The 23831-nt window shown below is 50.5% G+C and overlaps 1 protein-coding gene across 1 annotated transcript in view; it reads right to left on the bottom strand.

The window, feature by feature from the left end:
- TLL2 (tolloid like 2) overlaps positions 1–23831 on the bottom strand; it is a 146174-nt gene that overhangs the window by 92186 nt on the left and 30157 nt on the right. The window contains exon 2 of the mRNA XM_066355432.1: positions 22717–22827. Coding sequence (XP_066211529.1) covers positions 22717–22827 — 111 coding nt within the window. The remainder of the gene's footprint in view (positions 1–22716; positions 22828–23831) is intronic.

Raw genomic sequence — 23831 nt, 5'->3', positions numbered from 1 at the left:
AAAAAAAACCAAAACGGCTGGGGGATGGCTGAGATGGCGCACCTGGAGCCACGGGTCTGGGGCCTCGGTTCTGCTCCATGTGGCTTCTCCACATGGGTTCCCTGGGCTTCCTCACAGCAGCAGGATGGCTTCGAGGTTCCGAGAGGCAGTGTCCCAAAAACACCAGACCCAATGTTTTTTCAGCTTCTGCTTACTGGTGTCCTATTGGCCAAACCAAGTCCCATGACCAAGTCCAGTGCCACTGAGGTAAAGGACTGTACAAGGAAATGACTATGCTAGGTGTGATTTGTCACGGACCCTGAATGTAACAGCCTACAACTCACCAGATCGCTGTATACCTAAGGTTCTAGTAAGTCAGGTGCTGTGCAAGTTAGACCTAGAGTACAAGCTCCAGAATCAGACTGCTTAGGGTTAAACCTTGACCTTACCACTTCCTACCTGTGTGATCTTAAATAAATCACTTACCCTCTCTGTGCTTCAATTTTTTCACCCATAAAATGGGGATAAGAAACTCATAGGGTTCTTATGACAATTAAGAGATCTAATACATAGAACAGTCGGCACTCATTGAGTGAGCTAGCTATTACTTCTATTGTTACTATCTCTGTTGACTCTAAAACTGTTCTGAAGTCTGATGGAGCAGCCTGGGATGGAACAATAAGGCATGGAGACAAGATATTTTATGGCCCTGGCCGGTTGGCTCAGTGGTAGAGCGTCGGCCTGGCGTGTGGGGGACCCGGGTTTGATTCCCAGCCAGGGCACATAGGAGAAGCGCCCATTTGCTTCTCCAACCCCGCCCCTCCTTCCTCTCTGTCTCTCTCTTCCCTTCCCGCAGCCAAGGCTCCATTGGAGCAAAGATGGCCCGGGCGCTGGGGATGGCTCCTTGGCCTCTGCCCCAGGCGCTAGAGTGGCTCTGGTCGCGGCAGAGCGACGCCCCGGAGGGGCAGAGCATCGCCCCCTGGTGGGCAGAGCTTTGCCCCTGGTGGGCGTGCCGGGTGGATCCCGGTTGGGCGCATGTGGGAGTCTGTCTGACTGTCTCCCCGTTTCCAGCTTCAGAAAGAAAAAAAAAAAAGACATTTTATACCCGAAGTATCACAATTTAAGCAAATGTTTAAGTTCTCCTTAAAGTAGACTTAGCACAACCAAGTTCAGGCTGAGAACCCACAGAAAGTCAGCGACAGTCAGCGGAAGAAGAACACCCACTGCATCCAGGCACAAGACTTCTTTAAATCTTGTCCCCAATGGCGCCCACTCATAACAACTTGAGATATCAAATAACTATAAAAACATTAACTGAAGATATACTTCAAGACTCGAGTGACCCAGGTGATGTGCCGTCATGCTGTTATCCCTGGGGGAGCGGAGCTGATTGGCCAAGATAGGCTAAGTGCCGTTGACAGGGCGACAGTTCTAAATGGAAGCCTAGAGCTCTGTTAAGAGAACCAATAATGCTTACTGGGGACTCTGCGTGTGCTAAGGGCTGTGTTTGCTGCCTTCTGTGGATTTTCTCAGTTAATTCGCAGCACAGTCCTGTGAGGTGGGGACTATTACAAGTTTTAGTTACAAATGAGAGAACCAAGGCTTGGAAAACTTGAAATATCTCATCCACCGTCATCACAGAGCAACACCTGGACACAATCCCAGGCCCATCTGACTCCACTGATGGCCTTTACAATACAGGACTAGAAGATTTCAACCTAAATAATCCGTAGCAAATGTCCCAGTAGATAAGGTCGGGAAAACCCCAGCTCCTTATTCTCCCAGGCAGCTAGACCACAAAGGGGCAGGTTCCCAGGGAGACTTTCTGGATTTGCATGTCAGGGATGATCTGAAGGCTCGGCTCAGAGAGATCTGTTTGTATTCTGATGTGTGGAGTGCCCAAAGGGTGGGGCAGGGCCTCTGAGGCAAAGGAGGAGAAGAGGGAGGAGAAGGCAGATGAGGAACGGGAGCCTGAGTCCCCAGGGAAGCTGCCCCAGCAAACCACTCTCCACCTTCCTAGGGAAACCCCGCCTGCCAGGGGTTGCCCTGACAAGTACTGATAGTCAAAGCTCTCAGTCCCTAAACCAGGGATCAGGCCAGATGTCCTTGAAGACTGACTAGAAAATGGTCCCCTCCAGGCACAAAGGAGGGCCCCTCGCTTCCAGCTGAGCTCAGAACCAATGGATTCCCTCGGAACCAGATGCTCACTTCTAGCCAGGGCTCAGCAGCTACCTTGAATCAAGTTAGTTCCACAATATGCTAGGCTGTGTGGGAGATATAGTAGTGAACCAGACACTGACCCCCTCCACCCCTCACAGGAGCCACGAGGCACAAAGAACAGTGAAAGCAATCAGATGAAGGAAATCCCACTCCCAATCTGGAAGCCCAGGAGGACTTCCTGGAAGTGGCACTGAAGTACACAAAGGGTTCCAACAAGTAGAGATGGGAGGGTGTTAGGTAGGAATAGAACATAGAAGGGAAACAACTTGCCCGGCTTGATAGCACAGCTTTTTTTTTTTTTTTTTTCTGTATTTTTCTGAAGCTGGAAACAGGGAGAGACAGTCAGACAGACTCCCGCATGCGCCCGACCGGGAACCACCCGGCACGCCCACCAGGGGCGACACTCTGCCCACCAGGGGGCGATGCTCTGCCCATCTGGGGTGTCGCTCTGCCACAACCAGAGCCACTCTAGCGCCTGGGGCAGAGGCCAAGGAGCCATCCCCAGCGCCCGGGTCATCTTTGCTCCAATGGAGCCTTGACTGCGGGAGGGGAAGAGAGAGACAGAGAGGAAGGAGGGGGGGGTGTGGAGAAGCAAATGGGCTCTTCTCCTGTGTGCCCTGGCCGGGAATCGAACCCGGGTCCCCCGCATGCCAGGCCGACGCTCTACCGCTGAGCCAACCGGCCAGGGCCACAGCTTCTTTTGATATAAGTGGTCTTTGGCAAGATATTTCATTTCTCTGAGTCCTTAGTTTCCTTATCCGTAAAAATGAACATAATAGGATCTAACTTTTCAGGTCGTGAACGCACCTAATACAGTGCCTGGCACAGTGTAGCCCTAATCTTACCAGTGATTACTCTTCAGGTCACTTCAGGAGGCCTCAGCCTCTTTTATCTTGATGACCATACTGTGGCCTAAGCTCTGGCCAGGAGCACAACTGTACCAGCCCTCCCTGTCCCCCAAGTGGAGCTCTGCCCAGACTCCAGCCTCCCCCAGTTCAGGACATGCCTGCACTGACCTGACAGGTGAGGGCTTATCTCTGCCCTACCCCATGGCCAAAACTTGAGCAAGGTCTCAGAGCTCATCCCAGTCTCGTTTGGAAGAAGGAAAGGGAGAGAGAAGAAGACAGGTAAGAAAGGAGTAGCAGCTCTCTGCCTCACGGCAATGACTGTCACCTGAACTTCCAGTGGGGTTTTGTCCTTTTGGGTTCTGCAAACCTACAGAGAGGAATTGCTGGTCCTCAAAGACCCTCGGGGATTCTTTGGGGAGGCCCCTTCACACAGATTTCCAGAAGCTTGAGGGGATGCTTCTAGAGCAGGTGTGACTGCAGCGGAGCACTAGAGGGGCTTGGCAGGGGGAAATGCAGACACACAGTGCTCACAGCTGACGGTGAGACAGGAAGAGAGAGGCGCGAGGACATGGGAGCATGGTGGACACTATTAAATTCTTCCCTGAGACACTGAGGGCCAACATATGAACCAACGAGCTGAAAGCTTAAGGGGAGATTCTAGAAGAATACTCAGGCCTCGTTTATTTCCCTTGGGGATCACTGAGCACTACCAGCAATGATCTTTATTTGCTTATGTGTTTACTGCCTGCCTCCCTGACACCCTCTACATAGTGCTGGAGAGGGGGGGCGGGACTCAGAGAGGGGGGCTGCAGGATGTCAGATACCACAGACCTTAATGCCCTTCTCTGGGCAAGGAGTGATAACATCCTGGAGCATGGAGGGACTGTAGCAATGGAGAGGAGGGTGCTTAGGAGAGCCAGTTAGGTGATGTACGGGCATAACTCAGTCCCCAGCTGGATATGAAGAAGGAGAGGGAGGAACACCTCACTCAGCTCTGAGACGTGACACAGGCACCCACTGCCCATTCCTCAGGCTGAAACATGCCAATAGGAAATCTCGGAGGGCCCATTCAAAATAGTCAACATAAAGGACTTGGGATAACATTAATAGGAAATGTGTATAACTACAAGAGGAATAGTAAAGAAAGACATTTCATGTTTCTGGATGAATTGGGTAAATAATATAAATGTGTCAGTGTCCCCAAATAAAATTGTGGGTTTAATGCAATTATGACTCAAATTCTAAGCTCAGCCTTCTGCATGAAGCCCTCTTCTTGGCTTCATTAATGTCTCCCCCCTGGCCCTTGACTTGTTCGTTCGTTCATTCATTCATTCAACAAGCTTCTATGGGGAACCCCTCTCTGTGCCAGGCACTGTACCAGGTGCCAGGGACAGAAAGCCAGATCAGACACAGTTCCTGCCCTCAAGGAGCTCCCAGCCTCAATCATACCAAGCCCGTAAATAATTATCTGTGAACCAGCCCGTTGCCCCTACAAGACAATGACCTCCCTGAGGACTGAGACAACACCTCTCTATCTCTACCATGTGGAGCTCATAGTAGATGCTTACAAATGCATCCATTCGAATTGGCCCAAATTGGATTGGCTAATGTTTGTATATATTTTCTCAGCTAATTCTCACTGCACCCATGTGGGGTAAGGAGTGATCATTATCTCCATTTTACAGATGAGGAAACTGGAGCTTAATGAGGTAAAGTATGTTTATCTTCATAGAAAATCCTAGAAGGATTTTATAGCATGGCCTTTGCACAGATGACCAAATTACCAATAAAGATGTAAAAATGTCTCAAAGGGCAAACCCAAACCCCATACATTGGGTCACAGAAACAGTAGCAAGGAACCCTGGGAATCAAAGCCAGGACAAGGCCAACCCAAGCCCTCTCTAGAGAACTAGAGGAGAGGGGCAGAATGACCAGCATGGAGCTTCATGACCTGTTTTTGATCTTTTAGGACAGACTTCAGCTTGGTTCAAGGACAAGTGCAGAGCAATTCTTACCTTTAAGAGAATACAGGTAAATCGCGGCTAAGTTAACTAATGTTCTTTGGGATGACGGCATATGTCAGCAAAGTGTAATGGGCCCTTTGTTTCAGAGAGGTTAATACCTACTAATGGTTCTATCCCACGGGTTCACTGGGGCGGAAAGAACCTGTACTGATGCCAACACATGTGCTGGGCCATTAAGCACCCCTGCAAGACACCGGGCGTCCTGTTTGACTCTTCTGCATTTCCCCCTGTGCTTGCAGAGCCCTGGACATGACACGCTGTACTGCAAGCAGGGGCCGGGGAATGAAAGTTTACGGAAAGAAGAAAAGAGGTTCCGGAGGCAGGATCTCTCTCCAGACTACCAGGCAACCGGCAACAGCTGAAGCTCTAGGGTCCCCTCCCTTGTTTGTTTGTTTGTTTGTTTGTTTTTGTTTTTGTTTTTTTTTTTTTCATTTTTCTGAAGCTGGAAACAGGGAGAGACAGTCAGACAGACTCCCGCATGCGCCCGACCGGGATCCACCCGGCACGCCCACCAGGGGCGACGCTCTGCCCACCAGGGGTCGATGCTCTGCCCATCCTGGGCGTCGCCATGTTGCGACCAGAGCCACTCTAGCGCCTGGGGCAGAGGCCACAGAGCCATCCCCAGCGCCCGGGCCATGTTTGCTCCAATGGAGCCTTGGCTGCGGGAGGGGAAGAGAGAGACAGAGAGGAAAGCGCGGCGGAGGGGTGGAGAAGCAAATGGGCGCTTCTCCTGTGTGCCCTGGCCGGGAATCGAACCCGGGTCCTCCGCACGCTAGGCCGACGCTCTACCGCTGAGCCAACCAGCCAGGGCATGTTTGTTTGTTTTAAGTGAGTGAGAGAGAGAGAGAGATGGACAGACAGACAGACAGGAAGGGAAAGAAATAAGAAGCATCAACTCATAGTTGTAGCACCCTAGTGGTTCATTGATTGTTTTTTTCATACATGCCTTGACCAGGGGGCTCCAGCCAAGCCAGTGACCTCTTGCTCAAGCCAGGGACTTGGATTCAAGCCAGTGACCTTGGGCTTTAAGCCACTGACCCTTGGGCTCAAGCCAGCAACCATGGGGTCATATCTATGATTCCACACTCAAGCTGGTGAGCCCATGCTCAAGCCAGATGAGCCCATGCTCAACCCAGTGATCTCGGGGTTTCAAACCTGGGTCCTCAGCATCCCAGCTGACACTCTATCCACTGGGCCACTACCTGGTCAGGCTAGGATCCTCCTCCTTTAATGGAGAAGGAGAGTGGTGGCCCTGACCAGGTTATGGGACCTGAATGAAGGCCCAAATATGGTGTTTCTTACCCCCTAGCCTAATATGCAAACTCAAATGCTTAGAGTTGGGAGGATCATGCAAGTAACACATCAGAGTGAAAGGGGCGGGTGGGGAAGATGGATAGAGAGCAGTGGGTCTGTGGCAAACCACAGCGCATCTGTTCCTCTGGATTTCAACTCATCATTATGAAACACCGTTGATTGTCACCATGTGGCGTTGCTAGACCAGCATGGCCAGATCTTCCAACTTCCAAGAGAAGCCAAAATTCTGAATATTTATGAGAAACCTAATTTTTAAATGTTGGCGGTAAGTTTAAAAAATGAACTAAGCACTACATAACAAATAAAACCCATCTGCAGACCAGATTTGTCCCTTGGGCTTACCCCTTAGGACCTCTGCACTGCGGAGTGCATGCAAAGGTCATGCCTCTGGTGGGTGCCAATGTGGGGGAGGACAGGACGTCCTCGGGCAATGGCAGCCAAGGTGCAGGGATGCTACAGGGTAATGGAGAACCTGGGAAACAAAAAGCAGTGGAAGCAGGATGGGGGCCGATAAAAAATCAGAGAGGTTCAGTGTCAAGGCCAGCTGAGGCTTCCTCTCAGCTATGGGCATGCAGGATCCCTGAAGGACAGCAAAGAGAGAGAAGATGACCAGAACACGGGACGAGACTCCACTGGCAGCTCCACCACCACCATCACCTCCTCTCTCTGGACCTCCTCAGAAACCACAAAAATAATGACCTGCAGATGTTGTGTGAACAGCCCCAGCAGGTATGTGACTTTGTCCTACACATCAGGCTCAGGTTAGCATGATGGGGGCGGGGGGAGCCTCACTCCAAACTCACACCAGCAGGGCCACCTGCCGCCCTCGAGCTGCGTCTCTGGCTCTCCCAGTCTGGCTCACTGGTCACCGGTGCGCTGTGTCTCCGTTCCTCACGTGGCTCTGCTGCAGGAGGCAGGCTGAGGTTTCTCACCCTCCTCTCTCCAGCTCACTGCTGTTTACTGTTGTCTCAGATAGGACAGAGGGAGGCCACAGCCTCATTCCTGCCAAAATCTGTGGGAGTCACCTGGAGTGTCTCCAGAGGTCTTGGGTTAGATGCAATTTGAGCAGACTGTTCCAAATTTCCATGAGGCATCGATGAAGGAGGAGCCAAAAGTCCTGGTTGTCCAATCAGACGAGCCTGCAGCGGCCCCTGCACCGTGAGTCCCCATCCATTCACAGATTATCTTTAGCAAAGGAACTGGGAGACTCATTCTTGACCCCCAGGAAGCTTAGAGTCCAACCCTCCCATTTTACAGATAAGGAAATGTGGTCTCATGAGGTGAAGTGACAGGGCCAATGTCTGTTATACAGTGGGTAACTCTGAAGGGTTGTGGCACTAGTTTTGTCCAAAAATGATTGTGCCCAATGAGAAAATACTTGAGTTGTAAGTGCATTTGAAACAAAACTCAATTCCCAAGAGGCCAAGAAATACAGAGCAAAGGCACATAGCTTTAAGAAAACTACAAATGTGCCCTGGCCAGTGATGCAGAGAAGAGAGCGTTGTCTTGGAGCGCTGAGGTCACTGGTTTCATTCTGGGGTCGCCAGCTAGATCCCGGGATTGATGGTTTGACCATGAGGTCACCAGTTCAGGTTGCCGGTTTGAGCCCCAGTCAGGGTATGTATGAGAAGCAATCAATGGGTGCACAGCTAAGTGGAGTAAAAAGTTGATGCTTCTCTCTCTCTCTCACCCCCACATCCCTTCCTCTCTCTTTAAAAAAAATAGTAAGTTCAAACACTTTAGGAGGGTAATTACTTACTGGTAAATCATCCTTTATTTTGTCAAAAAAAAATCCACCACGGGTTCTTTTAAGTCGAGGCAGGAAATATTTTTTATATCTAGGTCACTAATGCTAGAACAATGGATTGGAGGGTTGCATAAATAAAAAGACTTTAAGTGTGGTTTATTTCATTTCACTCTGCTTTAGAAACCAACCACTATTTAAATTAAGAACAGGAAACAGAATCCCATTCAATAAATACAAACTAAAACTCAGTTAAAGGAGAGCAAAAATAGAATCAGGTTAAGACGAACCAGAAAGTGACGCTCCGGGAAGTGAGGCACAACCGTTCCGTTGGCAAAACTGAGAGGCAAAGAACTGATCCTCAGTCACGCAACCAGCTCTCACGAGGCTGTGTCCTCCAATTCCCTGTATTAAGATGGTTGATGGGAACTCATAAAGTATTTTCCCATGAAAATAATATAAATGACAAAGTGGGTATGAAGTTAGCAGGCTTGGCCTCAACACCAGGTTCACCCAAAAGGAAGCTGCCCCACATCACTCACCCATCACCTCTGCAAACCACAGGCTGCTCCATCCTTCATTCTTCTCTGGAGCCAAAGACACAGACCTACTACCTGCTCCCATTATCACACTGTTTCTTTCTCCTACCTCCTGGTGGGTCTGCTGTCAGCCTCTGATCAGCTCACTTTATACTCCTTTCCTTGGAGATCTCTTCCCCTCTGAGGCCTTCCACAGTACCCCGACATCAGCAGGTACCACAGGCATTCAGTGGGGGGCCCTCGAGTTGAGGGATCATGATGTAGACTTGGGCATGGGGGCCATGATGGATCAGGTGCAAAAAGAAGAGACAAAAGCCAAAACGAGACTCTTTGTGGCCCCTGAGAAGAGAAGTTAGCCTTGTTCCAATATTTAGTCCAACCCCCAAGAGGCCAGCTCTTCTGCTTCTGTTTTAGGTGGCCAGGAGAATATATTCTTAAATAAACCTATTTTATTTGAGCTCTTTTGAGCGGGATTCTGTATCCTGAAACTGACAGAAACTTATCTAGAATATATCAGGTCCTAAGCTCTTGCTTGTCCTGGTTTCTCAAGCTAATCTTGCAATTTGGATTCAGGCTTCTAGCTTTTTTTTTTTTTTTTTTTTGTATTTTTCTGAAGCTGGAAATGTGGGGAGAGACAGTCAGACAGACTCCCGCATGCGCCCGACCAGGATCCACCCGGCACGCCCACCAGGGGCAACGCTCTGCCCACCAGTGGGCGATGCTCTGCTCCTCTGGGGCGTCGCTCTGTCGCGACCAGAGCCACTCTAGCGCCTGGGGCAGAGGCCAAGGAGCCATCCCCAGCGCTCGGGCCATCTTTGCTCCAATGGAGCCTTGGCTGCGGGAGGGGAAGAGAGAGACAGAGAGGAAGGGGGGGGGGGTGGAGAAGCAAATGGGCGCTTCTCCTATGTGCCCTGGCCGGGAATCGAACCTGGGTCCCCCGCACGCCAGGCCGATACTCTACTGCTGAGCCAACCGGCCAGGGTCAGGCTCCTAGCTTTGTGGCCCACAGGAAGGCCTGGGATAAGGGCTCCCTGGATGGATGGATGCCCACAGGTGGTCACCGCTCTCCCCTACCTGGCTCTGAGCCCCGCTGCGGCTCCAAGTGGACTCTCGGTCCAGATTCTCCAAATTCTATCCAATGTAGTCATAATAAAATCAACCGAAAGGTGAATTTACTTTTCTCAACACTTCAAGTTCACAATGAACTTTGGCTTCAATCCAAGGTATAAAAGTCAGCCTCTGAATGAGGCCCCAGGGAGCGAGATGATAGAATCCTTATGTTGCATTCTTTTCTCCTTCCCAAAGAACAGATGTGCACTTTATCAGATGCCTCTTTATCATCTCAAATCATCTTACTAAATTGAAAACTTTATGGGCGGAATGACTGCCAGGCCTTTCCCCGCCTCTCCCAGCTGCCAGCGGCTGCTGTGGGCTCAGCCCGCCAGCCCTTGGTTAAGGGGATTTAAGGAGTTTAGGTTCAACACTTAAGGGTTTCAGCAGCACATCTTTTTTATTTTTTAGCAAGAATCAGGGGAAAGAAAGGGGGAAGGGGACAGACAGACAAGAAAGGAGAGATGAGCAGCATCAATTCTTCGTTGTGGCTCCTTAGTTGTTCATTAAGTGCTTTCTCATATGTGCCTTGACCATGGAGGCTCCAGCAGAGCCAGTGACCCCTTGCTCGAGCCAGCGACCATGATCTATGATCCCATGCTCAAGCCGGCGACACCATACTCAAGACAGATGAACCCCATATTCAAGCTGGTGACCTTGGGTTTTCAAACCTGGGTCCTCAGTTTCCCGGGCTCAAAGCTCTATCCACTCACTGTGCCACCGCCTGGTCAGGCTCAGCAGCACATCTTTGTCCACAATTTTTTTTTTAAAGAGACAGAGAGTCAGAGGGAGGGACAGATAGGGACAGACAGACAGGAAGAGAAATAAGAAGCATCAATTCTTCGTTGCAGCTCCTCAGTTGTTCACTGATTGTGTTCTCGTTTGTGCCTTGACTGGGGGGCTACAGCAAAACAAGTAGTGACCTTGGACTCAAGCCAGTGACCTTGGGCTTCAAGCCGGGGTTTCTAACCTGGGTCCTCTGTGTCCCAGTCCAACGCTCTGTCTGCTGCGCCACCACCTGGTCAGGCTGTCCCCAATTTTGATCTGTGGGATTCTGCACAATTTCTTCTTTTTTTTCAATGCTCCATTCTTTTTGTTTAAGACTTTATTTTAGAGAGGAAAGACAGTGTGAGAGAGAGAAAGAGAGAGAGAGAGAGAACGGGGGGAGGAGCAGGAAGCATCAACTCCCATATGTGCCTTGACCAGGCAGGCCCAGGGTTTCAAACCAGCAACCTCAGTGTTCCAGGTCGATGCTTTATCCACTGCACCACCACAGGTCAGGTATCAATTTCAGACCCTTGTCCCCATCTTACTTTCTCTGGCCAAGCGTCTGGCATGTTGTCCTCTGTTATAACAACTTCTCAGAAGAACTAGGAACTTTCTATGAGTTCTAGGAAAGACCTCTCTGGCACTGTTTGCCAGGGTCTCTGCCCTCACATGAACATTACTGCCTCCCCATGGCCCAGTTTTGCCTTCCATCAGACCCTATGCCCAGGCTGGCCCCCAACACCCTCCCTGCTTGCATGACAGCTGTCACTTGGGGACTTCTGTCCAGGTGTGAGTTCTGCCTATTGGACCATACCTCCTCTGGGGGGCTGGTGGTTACCCAACCAGTGGGGGCATTTGGTCCAGGTCCCGCCCCTCCATATTGCCCCATTCCTCTGGTACTCTCAAAGCATGACCATAATCACTTTCATCATAGAATTCCATCTCCTAAAGGCAGAAGAAAAATAGATACTGCTGTCTCCTTGGTGCTGAGCACAGGAGAGACCCCCAATTCCATCTGTTACTTGAAGGAAAAAAAAAAAAAAGAGGGAGGGAAAGTGACTCTAATCATGAGGTTGGTGTCAGAGGGTCAGCAGAGCTGTGGGGCAGATAGACACAGGGGAGTGCGGGCATCCAGAGCAGGAGTTCAGCAGGAGGTCAAGTTCCAAACCGTGGGAGCCAAGGCGACATGGGTGGGGCAGGGGTGAAATAAAGTGGTCGGCTGGGGAGGGGGCCCTCCACGGGTCTTTGAGGAGAAGGGCCGACAGAAGCCCTGGAGTAGTGAGCAGGAACATTTGCACTCCCACTCTGGCTTGGAAAAGTGAGGAAGACCTAAGGGCCACATCTCCACCAGGGGTCTGTACAAAGGACCCAGGAAAGATAAGCTATTGGCCACAGCACCAAGGGGTGCCCTTTTCAGACATGCCTTACAAGGTGATCTGGGCTTGCCCAGCCGGAGGGCACCAGCCCTGAGCATGAGCCTTTCTCTCACTGCTGGCACGCCTCCGGGCTGGGGTCTGAGGCACCACACAGTCATACAGTCCTCACCCCAATTGGCTTCTTGGGGACGCAGAGAAGCAGGGAAGCAAGGAGACCACCAGGCACTTCTGAGGCTCATGGCCCCATTCACAATTCACCAGTGTTTGTCTGGCACCATTCATGTGCCCTGCCTGATGCCGGAACTAAGGAGGGAGGACAAGACCAAACAGGGACAAGCCACAGCTGTTGACGGGCTGGGGGATGCAGCGAGGCATGCAATGAACGGCCAGCCGAGCACACAGAGGGCAGGAGGAGGCGTGGCCTCATCGGCTCATCCTTGTCTTGTATCACCCCCTCTTGAAGGTAGGGGTGGGGAGAGCAACTCTGCACAGCTCAAGGGGACACGGTCAGTGGCGAGGCCAGCAGCTGTTTCTAGAAGCAGTGGAGTACAGAGGCTGACAGGCGTTCAGGTAAGAACGGGCCAGCGGCAGCTCCCTGTGACATTTTGCAAAAGGGATGGTGGCCAAGACACGGAACCAACCAAAGTATTCTTCGATAGATAATTGGATAAGAACATATGGCATATATATACAATGGAATACTACTCAGCCATAGAAAAGATGAAATACTGCCATTTGTGACAGACAACATGGATGGACCTTGAGCATATCATGCTAAGCGAAATAAGTCAGACAGAAAAAGTCAAGAACCATATGATTTCACTCATATGTAGGATATAAAACTGAAAGCAACAAATGAAGAAACAAGAAGAACAAATAAAAACTCACAGACACAACCTGACCAGGCGGTGGCGCAGTGGGTAGAGCATCAGACTGGGATGCGGAGGACCCAGGTTCGAGACCCCGAGGTCGCCAGCTTGAGTGCGGGCTCTTCTGGCTTGAGCAAAGCTCACCAGCTTGGACCCAAGGTCGCTGGCTCGAGCAAGGGGTTACTCGGTCTGCTGAGGGCCCGCGGTCAAGGTACATATGAGAAAGCAATCAATGAACAACTAAGGTGTTGCAACGAAAAACTGATGATTGATGTTTCTCATCTCTCGCCAGTCCTGTCTGTCTGTCTCTGTCTATCCCTCTCTCTGACTCTCTGTCTCTGTAAAAAAAAAAAAAAAAAAATTCAGACACAGACAATGGTACGGTGTCTACCAGAGGGAAGAGGGCTAGAGAGAGTAAAAGGTAAAGGGGGTCAAATAGATGCTGATGAAAGATTTGACTTTGAATGGTGGGCACACAATGCAACACACAGATGATGTATCATAGAATTGTATACTTGAAACCCATAACATTTTGAACACAGTTTTGTTTTTTGTTTTTTAATTCATTTTAGAAAGGAGAGAGAGAGGGGAAGAGAGAGAGAGGAGAGAGAGAGAAGGGGGGAGGAGCAGGAAGCATCAACTCCCGTATGTGCCTTGACCAGGCAAGCCCAGGGCTTTGAACCCGTGACCTCAGCATTCCAGGTCGAGAAACCCATAACATTTTATTAACCAATGTCACCTCCAAAATTTAATTTAAAAATGTGTTGAAAGCGGAGACATGTTGGGTCTTTTTTAGACCCTCAATCCTTGAAAGGCAGAACCTAGGAACCTGTGTGGTGTCTGTGGGCAGCTCATAGGTGTGCATCAGCCTTTTCTGGCTAAACTTAGTCCCTTGATGCACAATGGCCTTTGCTTCCCCTCTTTTTTCTAACCTGAAACACCAGAGCTCAAACTGGCTTGAAAGAAATGAGGGTGTGGTTTCACAGAGCCCACTACTCAGATGGGAACACTGTGACCACATGAAGGTGATGTGTGCCACTCCGAGTCACAGCCAGACAGGAAAAGGAACTCAATGAGCCAGAAGAGTCTCCAGATGGAAGGGGCCTCATCACTCAGAGACAAGGCCCAGAGGCCTCTTTCCGCTTATGTATTATTTTGAACTTAGATGCCCAAACCACTGGGCTATGCAGACACTCAACACAGATGGCAGGAGCTTAGGAAACGAGGATTTAGAGCAAGACAGGTTTCTTAAATAGAGACGGACATGGCCCAGTGGCTCAGAATAGACAAGGCGGGAAACAGCAGCTTCCATCAGAGCCAATGAGTAATTAAAACCATTTCCCCTTTCAGAGTCCTCATTACAAAGGTCAAGAAATCAGATCCATTATCCGGATGGCATAACTGCAGGATGAGATTTCCTCTCCAGGTTTCCAGACATTTGTAAAGATGGAAGTGTTCAACATGGCCTTCCTGGATTCTTTAGGTAAGAAATAAACAAAGAAGTCCCAACATCAACCTTGCAGGCCTCTCTTCCACATGTTGTGGGGTTAGAGGAGAGGGCTCTCAGAACTCAGCAGTGTGGCTTTCAGGACCTGCCCCCTCACGACAAGGGGATGCAAGAGGGCGTGTGTGCGCCTGCGTGTGCGTCTGTGTGTGTCCTGCTAAGTACTTCCTTCACTACACAGCTAATCCGATTAGCAGCTTTAGGAAACTCTGCAATGTTAATTCAAGGACCCCATTCATAGAACAGCTTGGCCCATGCCTGCCCAGAACTCTCATTCTTCTCACTGCAAATAAAATGCACACAGAAGGACTTTCTCTCCCTCAAGAATGCGCTCTTGCCTCCTGGCCCCACACACATCCAAAGGGCTGCTGCCACTTCCTCCACAGCTCCCATGCAGGGCAATGGGCCTGTTCGAAAATTGAAGGAAATTCCAAGCACAAAATGAGGCTAATTTTAACAGCATCATCAACCAGGTGGCCTCCAAAGCCGGCAGCTATGCTGAATAAAGAGATGTCTTGAACACAGAAGTTGTAGGGCCCTGAATGGGCCTGGCTTTCTCTGGGCCTTGATTTCTTTTTCTGTAGAATGGGGATTTGGAGCAGAAGGCAAAGGTAGAACAGAGGCTGGAAGGAAGGATACTCGGAACCTAGACAGAGTGTCATCATTGCGTTTGGCTGGAGGATCAAGAGAGGGAAGCGATCTAGAATGTAGGGTGTGGAAAAAGTGTGCAAAGCCTTGGGCAGGGGTCCCCAAACTTTTTACACAGGGGGCCAGTTCACCGTCCCTCAGACCGTTGGAGGGCCAGACTACAAAAAAAAACTATGAACAAATCCCTATGCATACTGCACATATCTTATTTTAAAGTAAAAAAACAAAACGGGAAGAAATACAATATTTAAAATAACAAACAAGTAAATTTAAATCAACAAACTGACCGGTATTTCAATGGGAACTATGCTCCTCCACTGACCACCTATGAAAGAGGTGCCCTTTCCAGAAGTGTGGCGGGGGCCAGATAAATGGCCTCAGGGGGCCGCATGTGGCCCGTGGGCCGTAGTCTGGGGACCCCTGGCCTTGGAGGTCAGACTAAGGCATGTTTCTGATAAGTGATGGGAAGCCCACTAAAGGGTGTTAAGACGCATGTTTGTATTAGTTTCCTGGGCTACCATAACAAATTGCCACAAAGTGCACTGCTTAAAACAACAGAAATCTCTTCTCTCATAGATCCGGGGGCTAGAAGTCTGAAATCGAGGTGTCAGCAGGGCCATACTGCCTCTGAATGCTCTAAAGAAGAAGCCGTCTTTGCTTCCGGAGGGCTTGGGGGCTCCCGGCAATCCTTGCTGTGCCTGGCATGTAGCAGCACCACTCTGATCTCTGCCTCCCTCTTCATGGGCCTTCTTCTTGTATCTGTGTGTCCTCACCTCTTCTTGTAAGGACTCCAGTCATTGGATCCAGAGTGGTCTCATCTCAAGATCCTTAACTAATTACATCTGCAAAGACTCTATTTCCAAATAATGTCACAGGCTGAGATTCCAGGTGGGCATGAATTTTGGGGCTGGGGAACACATCAACTCGAGACAGTGGTGGCCAGGTCAGGGCCAGGAAGATCCCCTGGAAGCAGGATGGGGAAGCAATGGCTGGAGGCAGGGAGACAAGGTCTCTGTACCTGGGTATAGGGTCTTTGCTCCCCTGTGGCCCAGAAAGAGTCCAGCCTACTTTCCAAAGGCAAAGCAATGCTGACACGCCCCTCTGTTGTTCTCCATTCCTTCTATCTGGCAACATGGCGGACAGGCTGGTCCAGGGGAGGACACACGGCCCGGGAGATGGGAAACCTGGGTTCTGCCATTGAGTTTGGGACTTTGGGCTCTTCTAGGAAATGACTCCAAGTAGGTCACATCCAGCGCAATGACACTGTTTCATTCTGCAGCCAGGAAAGCAGCTCCAAGTTCACCAGGTGAACCAGGAAAGGGGGCCCTGGGGCTGCGCTGCATCCCATCCCCCTCCAGGAATTCACCCTGTGAGCCCTACCAAAAACAAAACAAAGCAAATCAAAACAAAAACCGGGGAACTTACTAAAGCTCGGGAATGAGATAACCTATGTCTAAGAATACATGCTTTCAAACATTGGGAAGTACAACGTGGGGATAATGCTGTGGTTCTTTTTCAATTTATTTTTTAAAACTAAAGCAAATGCTTAAAGACTTATGTACAACATTGTTCACAGTAGTCATTCAGGGGAAAAAAAATTGCGGCCCTGGTTGGTTGGCTCAGCGGTAGACCTGGCGTGCGGGGGACCTGGGTTCGATTCCCAGCCAGGGCACATAGGAGAAGCGCCCATTTGCTTCTCCATCCCCCCCGTCCTTCCTCTCTGTCTCTCTCTTCCCCTCCCACAGCCGAGGCTCCATTGGAGCAAAGATGGCCCGGGCGCTGGGGATGGCTCCTTGGCCTCTGCCCCAGGCGCTAGAGTGGCTCTGGTCGTGGCAGAGCGACGCCCCGGAGGGACAGAGCATCGCCCCCTGGTGGGCAGAGCTTTGCCCCTGGTGGGCGTGCCGGGTGGATCCCAGTCGGGCGCATGCGGGAGTCTGTCTGACTGTCTCTCCCCGTTTCCAGCTTCAGAAAAAAAATACAAAAAAATTGCAAAAAAAGGGGCCACAACCCTCATGTCAGTCTGTAGGGGACTGGTTCGATAAATTGAGGCAGTCGTACATTAGATGCAAAAGATCCCGATGTACTGTACAAGACGTCCATCAGGTTTATGTGGAAGACGCAGGTTACACAAGAGACAGTGAAAAAAAAAATCGCTTTTATATTTTTAAAAGATCTGTGTGCACACGGCCCGAACGTAGCAAGGCTGGCAGGATCAGCACACAGATAATGACGGGGATGCCTGGTGCTAGGATGACAGGGGACACTCACTTTCTATTTCCTACAATTTAGAACTAGCGGACTTTATTCTTTTTTAACAACTGGTAGTAGAAGTTTAATCAACAAAAACAATAAAAATATTCCCATTCTGAAAATAAAATAACTATTCTGGATAGATGCAAAGTACTCTTGGCCCTCAGAGAAAAGTAATCAGGCTAAAAATTACCTTGCCATAAAAACACGCTGGGAAAATATATGTAGCTCAAGCGAGGGAAGGAAAAACACCAGGTTGGTACATGATTCAAAGACTTCAGGTCCAAGCCCCAGTGTTCCCATTCTCCACTTTAACTTTAAACCCTCCCAGGACAATGGTCTTTCTGTAAATATATACTACTACTAATAATAAGAGGAGGAAGAGGCAGAGTTAATATTATTGAGCACTTATTATGTGCCAGACACTGTGCTAAGTACTTCACTTATATTCTTTCTCTTTGTCCTCAGAACATTACTATTCTCACTTGACAGAGGAAGAAACTGAGGCCCAGCTCAAGGATTCAAGCCCAGGCCGCCTGACCCGAAAGCTCATGCTGAGACCAGAGCTGTCCTCACCCTTCCGGCAGCAAAGCCCTGTTGGAGCTCTCCATCTCTTAGACCCCTGGGAGTGGCTCCAGGGTCTGCCAAGTCTGTCTACCTGTTCCTTCTCCCTTCTCCACCAATGTTGGCCAGCGCGCCTTCCAGGGACTAGGGGTTGGGCCACCTCGGGGGAGGGGGGATACAAAGCTTAATATGACATAGACTCTGCCTTCTCTCAGCTCACAGGGGCGAAGGAAAGAGAAGTGGGCTCTCAAGTTCTTGGACCACAAGGCTGTCGGGCTGGTGTTGGGGTGGCACGTCGAGTGAGGGAGGGCAGGGCTGCTGGGTTCCCTCCACTGCAGCGTCCTTGGGCCACCTTCCAAACAGACAGCTCTCCAGCAGCTGGGAACTGGCCACCCCTGGCCCCTCTCTGGGTAGCTCATATTTGTCAAGCCTAGTGTGGGGTGGTCAGCAATGGGGGACGGTCACATGAGGAACCCAGGCCCAGGAACTTTGGCTAGAACCGCCCACATCCAGGTGTGCCAAAAGAAACTTCCCAGGAGTCCTTTGGAAAAAAGCGACTGTCCATCAGCCGGTGAGATTTCACCACATCATATTAGCTCGACCACCCTAGAGACCCTTTAAATATCTCCCACGTGGCTCACCCTATGCGACTTCCCTGGCCTCTGTCCCCGGGGGTTAGGGAACCTCGTCGGGTGGAATGCGCTGTACTCAATGAAATCTTTTATTATTCCACACTTCGTGGCTCCGGCCCCTTCCTTCCTCCTCGGCGGGGGAAAAATCTTACACCTGGGACCCAGTGCTGTGTATGTCCTCCAAAGACAGCACAGGGACTGCTGACAGAGGCAACCCTGAGCATTCCACGATGGCGGATGGGTGTCAACCAGCTGCTGTGCTGGCCCAGAGGGTGAGAGGCAGGTCCCCAAGTCGGAAAGACCAAGACTCAAAGGCCTCACTGGATCCTACATGGTCACCCCTCCTGCTTTTCACATCAATATGGAAACCCACAGGCCCTGGCCGGTTGGCTCAGTGGTAGAGCGTTGGCCTGGCGTGCAGAAGTCCCGGGTTCAATTCCCGGCCAGGGCACACAGGAGAAGCGCCCATCTGCTTCTCCACCCCTCCCCCTCTCCTTCCTCTCTGTCTCTCTCTTCCCCTCCCGCAGCAGCTGAGGCTCCATTGGAGCAAAGATGGCCCGGGCGCTGGGGATGGCTCCTTGGCCTCTGCCCCAGGCGCTAGAATGGCTCTGGTCGCAACAGAGCGATGCCCCGGAGGGGCAGAGCATCGCCCCCTGGTGGGTGTGCCGGATGGATCTGGTCAGGCGCATGCGGGAGTCTGTCTGACTGTCTCTCCCCATTTCCACCTTCAGAAAAATACAAAAAATATATATATATATATGGAAACCCACAGAGTGTAAAGCGGTAGAACTACGTTGGAAAACTGTTGGACAGTACCTACAGAAGCCAAACTCATGCATACCCTATGGCTCAGCAATTCTACTCCTAAGTCTATGCCCAGTGGAAATGAGGGCTTGTGTCCACCAAAAGATACACACAGAAATGACAGTAGCAGCTTTATTTGTCATGGCCAAAAACTGTGACCTGTCCAAATGTCTGTGAATAGAAGGACGAGCAGTGTACATTCACACAACAGAATCCCACACGACAATGAAAAGAAAATGAAATACCGCTTCACTCGAAAACGTGGGGGGATGTCAGAGCAGAAAGCTGAGCAGAAAGAGACAGCGGAACAATACGTACTGCATGGTTCCTTTGAGGTCAGGCCAGTGGCTGCTGTGGGGTTGGCATAGATCAGGGGCCCCTGGGGTTCTGGAAATGTTCCATTCCTTGGTTGGGGTGGTGGTTACACGGACATATGTAAAAGCTCATTATACAGTATGTTTGAGGTATGTGAAGTTCACTGTTTTTAAGTAATAATGCAAAAATGGTTAAAAATACTTTTAACCGCACAAAGACTTCAATCAGGTCAACTTCTCTAGCTTCCAGGTAGGAACTTGGGTAAGATGTTGATTAGCTGGAGTGGTAGAATCATGTAAGGATGCTTCCTTTTGTTAGCACGCAATTAAGTATATCTTTGTTAGTGTCAAAGACAATTAGGTTTCTCAAACTCCATTTAAAATTTGACAAATTTCACAGAAAAGTTCCCCCAAATCCTAAGAAATGACAGTCATAAAACCAGATACCAAAAGGAGGTGCAAGAGTGCCAACGGGTCCTCCCGCCTCCCAGCCGTGGACAGTGGTGTCCCCCTGACCTCCTGCCACCCTCACCTTCTTGCTCTCCCTTCAACCCCTCAACCCGCTGGGAGCTTGGAGCCCAGGACTTGCCTCTGTCTCTATAGCTGCTCATGGTCCTCATGGGTCACGGGAGTTGCCCCCAAATCTGGGTACACTTCCACCCACCTCCATCCTCAGAAAGAGGGAGCCGACCATTGGACAAGGAGGAGGCCACATAACCTCCTCAGTGGTAAATCTGGGTACACTTCCACCCACCTCCATCCTCAGAAAGAGGGAGCCGACCATTGGACAAGGAGGAGGCCACATAACCTCCTCAGTGGTTACCACGGTCCCGCTTCCCAGCATCGCCCTCCCACCCCAAGAAGCCCTTCCTCTGCCTGGAATGTCCTTCTCTATGCTCTGGCTCCTCACTCCCCAGCCCGGCAAGTTCCTCCCTCTCTCCCCAGGACCTGCTTCTCCAGGAAGCCTTTCTGACTCTCCCCTCTCAGTAATGGCCCCAGTCCGGGGTGCCCCCACGGCCCTGTGCTCCACGGGACCCCCCCACCACCTGCACTGCCTCTAACTCTCAGCACTCTTTAGTTTCTGCACCTGTTTTCTCTACCAGCTGGTGAACCCTGAAGAAGAGAAGCCTCAATTTATACCTTCTCAAGATTTAACACCAGACCTGGCACAAAGTAGACACTCAATAGAGGTTTTAATGAATGAATGAGTGAGTGAATGAATAAATGAATAAATGAATGGAGACCACACCCATACACATGAACGTATTTCCTTCCTTCCCTCCCAAGTATGTAACAGATCCCAGGGCCTTTTGCACCAGGAAACGATGAAATGAAGAATTGGTGAATCAGCTTGGGTTTAAGGCACCCTAAGCATGAGGAATGGTCTGGGGGCCACTAATCAGTAGCCAGAGAAGGGGTTGTCCAACAACCCCTTCCCCACCATCACCACCAGCAAGCAGCATGTGGGACAGCCTAAGCTTCCAGCCAGGAGCCAGCATCCTCAGGGCAGCTGAGGGGCTGTGGAGGGCAGTGAGGGAGAGGGCAGTGGGGGAGAGGACTCCACCAAAGTCACCTCAGGTAAAAGCCGAGCAGGTCACATCACATTCCAATTCAGAAGCATTGGGCAGCCCACAGGGGAAGACCCTGGCTCATTAGATTAACAGGCACTGAGTTCCCTGGGAGTTGCCCCCACCATGGGCACAGTCCCACCTACCCCTGCAACAGGCACCTTCACCATCAACCCTAGCAAACCTCTCCGGGAAAATGTCTCTCCACAACCCACACCGAAGAGCCACCCTCCAGTGACCACACCTTTCCTCTGTTCCCCAAATAAAGGCAGCCCCTCTCACACTCCCTGACTTTGCACTTAGCCTCCCCTCTGCCTCCAATGCCTTTTCTTGATTCTTCACCTAAGGCACACCTACTCATTCATCGAGACAACACAGGAGGGCCCCCTCCCATCACGTTTTTCTTGGCTCACCTTCCTAGGCGTCTCCACTCACTCTTCCCCCTTCCCAGTGCTCTTGGTGAACTGCAGCCCTGGCCAGGAGGAATTAGTTTATCTATTTACATTTCAGTATTGCCTGAGACCACCTTATCTGCCAGGAGCCACTACCTGGGGAGTTGACCTTACCAACCCCTTATGGAGTGAGTGTTGATTGCATCCCCATTTTACAGATAGGTAAACCGAACCTTGTAGATGTTAAGAGAGCTTATCCAGGTTTAAACTCTGCCCTGCGTGAAAGGTCACTTTGAAGGCAGAGGTCACATCTTATTCCTCTTTCTGGGACGCTGTGCTTGGCCCATGACAGGTGCTCAGAAGGAGGGTAGAAAGCTTCAGTTACACAAGACGGGAAGTCCTGGAGATCCGCCGCACCACGCCGTGTCTGCGTTTCTAACACTGTCTGTACACTTCAGATTTAAGAGGGCGAATCTCACACTGCGTTCTTCCACAATAACTTTAAAGCCTCAAGAAAAAGGAGAAGAGGATGGGAAGTTCTAGGTAGCAGAGACAGGATAGCAGCGGGCGCATCTGAGCTTCAGTCACCGAATAACAAGCATCATCAGCCAGAGCAGCTCATTGGCCCCACAGCTCGGCCCCCGGGGCTGCGTCTGAGACGGCAGTTCCACAGAGCGGGGGTGTCTGAGCGCGGCGGGCAGGGACGTGAGAGCACTCCAGAGATCAGTCCCGTTACCTTTCACCCCAAGGTGGGGGCAAGGAGGGGGAGTAGGAGGCAGTCATCAAAGTCTGAAGCCCCACTCATGTTTCCAGGCCCACGCGGACTTTCGCCTGGGTTGCCAGCCAAACCAGTGCAGGATCCCCCATGGACAAACATCTCCAGTGCTCATCATTATCAGCGCCATCATCAGACATGCCCTAAATGCACCCCATCTAGAATCTTCTCCAGTTGGGAAGCACCAGACCCGAGACCAGAGTCCCAAGAACCTATGCTAAACTCAAATCTGAACCCACGGAACTCAAACCTGAACCCTCGAATAAACAGGCAAATGAGATTTTCTTAGAAGGGTCGGCACACCTGGAGGCTCCAGCTCCACAGCCTGCGGTGAAGAAGGAGGGGTGACCCCTCTGGTTTCCCACATCAGGCGGGCACTGGACTGACAGACACTGACGGCTGTGGTCCACATCTACCCCCGATGGAGTCCCTGAGCCCCCTCTAGGGCAGGGGAAGGGGGGATGCAGTCCTTACCCGTCTGATGTCCTGTTTCTTCCACTGCCTGCTGGCTCCAGTCTTGGGTCTTGTCGATATGAAATAGCTTCAGGTCTTCTTCATCTAGGGCGATGTCTCCCCAAAAGACAGCTGGGAATAAAAAACCATAAGTGGGTCAAATTAAGCTGGAGGTCAAGAAATGGATTTACTAATGCCCAAGAAGGCACTGGGTTCTGGGTAGCAAACTGTAAAAAAGACAGCCCATCCAATCAAATTTCATCCTGACATAGGGCTGGTAGGAAAGAGGATTGGCAGGTAATACTTTCGTGCGTTAAAGCTACAGGGCTGGGACAACCACGTCAAGCTCAAAGGCCTGGGTCTGGAAGGCCTGAGCGTTGCAGGGCAAGGTCTTCTGGACGAGGAGAGAATGGAGTAGGGAGAGACAGGGTCACCTCGTCTTTCTCTAGCTGCAGGCAGCTCTGGGAAAAACCACCACAATAGAGACAGTGGTTTCTCTCTTCTTTAAAATGTCCAGGACATAAACAAAAAATCGCCATGTGATAAATGATACTACTGTTCACAATATTCGCTATCCTTCCCTGCAGGAAGGTTATGTTTCCCTGCCCCAAGGACGTCAGGATGAGCACGGTACCTGCTCTGACTAATTAAGCATGGCAGGAAGCTTTAAGAGCTAGTGCATGGCCTGACCAGGCGGTGGCGCAGTGGATAGAGCGTCAGACTGGGATGCAGAGGACCCAGGTTCGAGACCCTGAGCTCTCCAGCTTGAGTGCAGGCTCATCTGGTTTGAGCAAAAATTCCACCAGCTTGAGCCCAAGGTCACTGGCTCCAGCAAGGGGTTACTCGGTCTGCTGAAGGCCCGCGGTCAAGGCACATATGAGAAAGTAATCAATGAACAACTAAGGTGTTGCAATGCGCAATGAAAAACTAATGATTAATGCTTCTCATCTCTCCGTTCCTGTCTGTCTGTCCCTGTCTGTCCCTCTCTCTGACTCACTCTCTGTCTCTGTAGAAAATAAATAAATAAATAAAAATAATTAAAAAAAAAAAAAAAGAGCTAGTGCATGATTGTGTCCTCTTTTCCCTTTTCAAGAAGACAATCACTATAAGTCTAAGATGCCTTGACTCGGCATCAA

This window comes from Saccopteryx leptura, chromosome 13, assembly GCF_036850995.1.
Source record: "Saccopteryx leptura isolate mSacLep1 chromosome 13, mSacLep1_pri_phased_curated, whole genome shotgun sequence".
NCBI classification, from domain to species: domain Eukaryota; kingdom Metazoa; phylum Chordata; class Mammalia; order Chiroptera; family Emballonuridae; genus Saccopteryx; species Saccopteryx leptura.
This window is presented reverse-complemented; position numbering and strand designations above follow the sequence as displayed.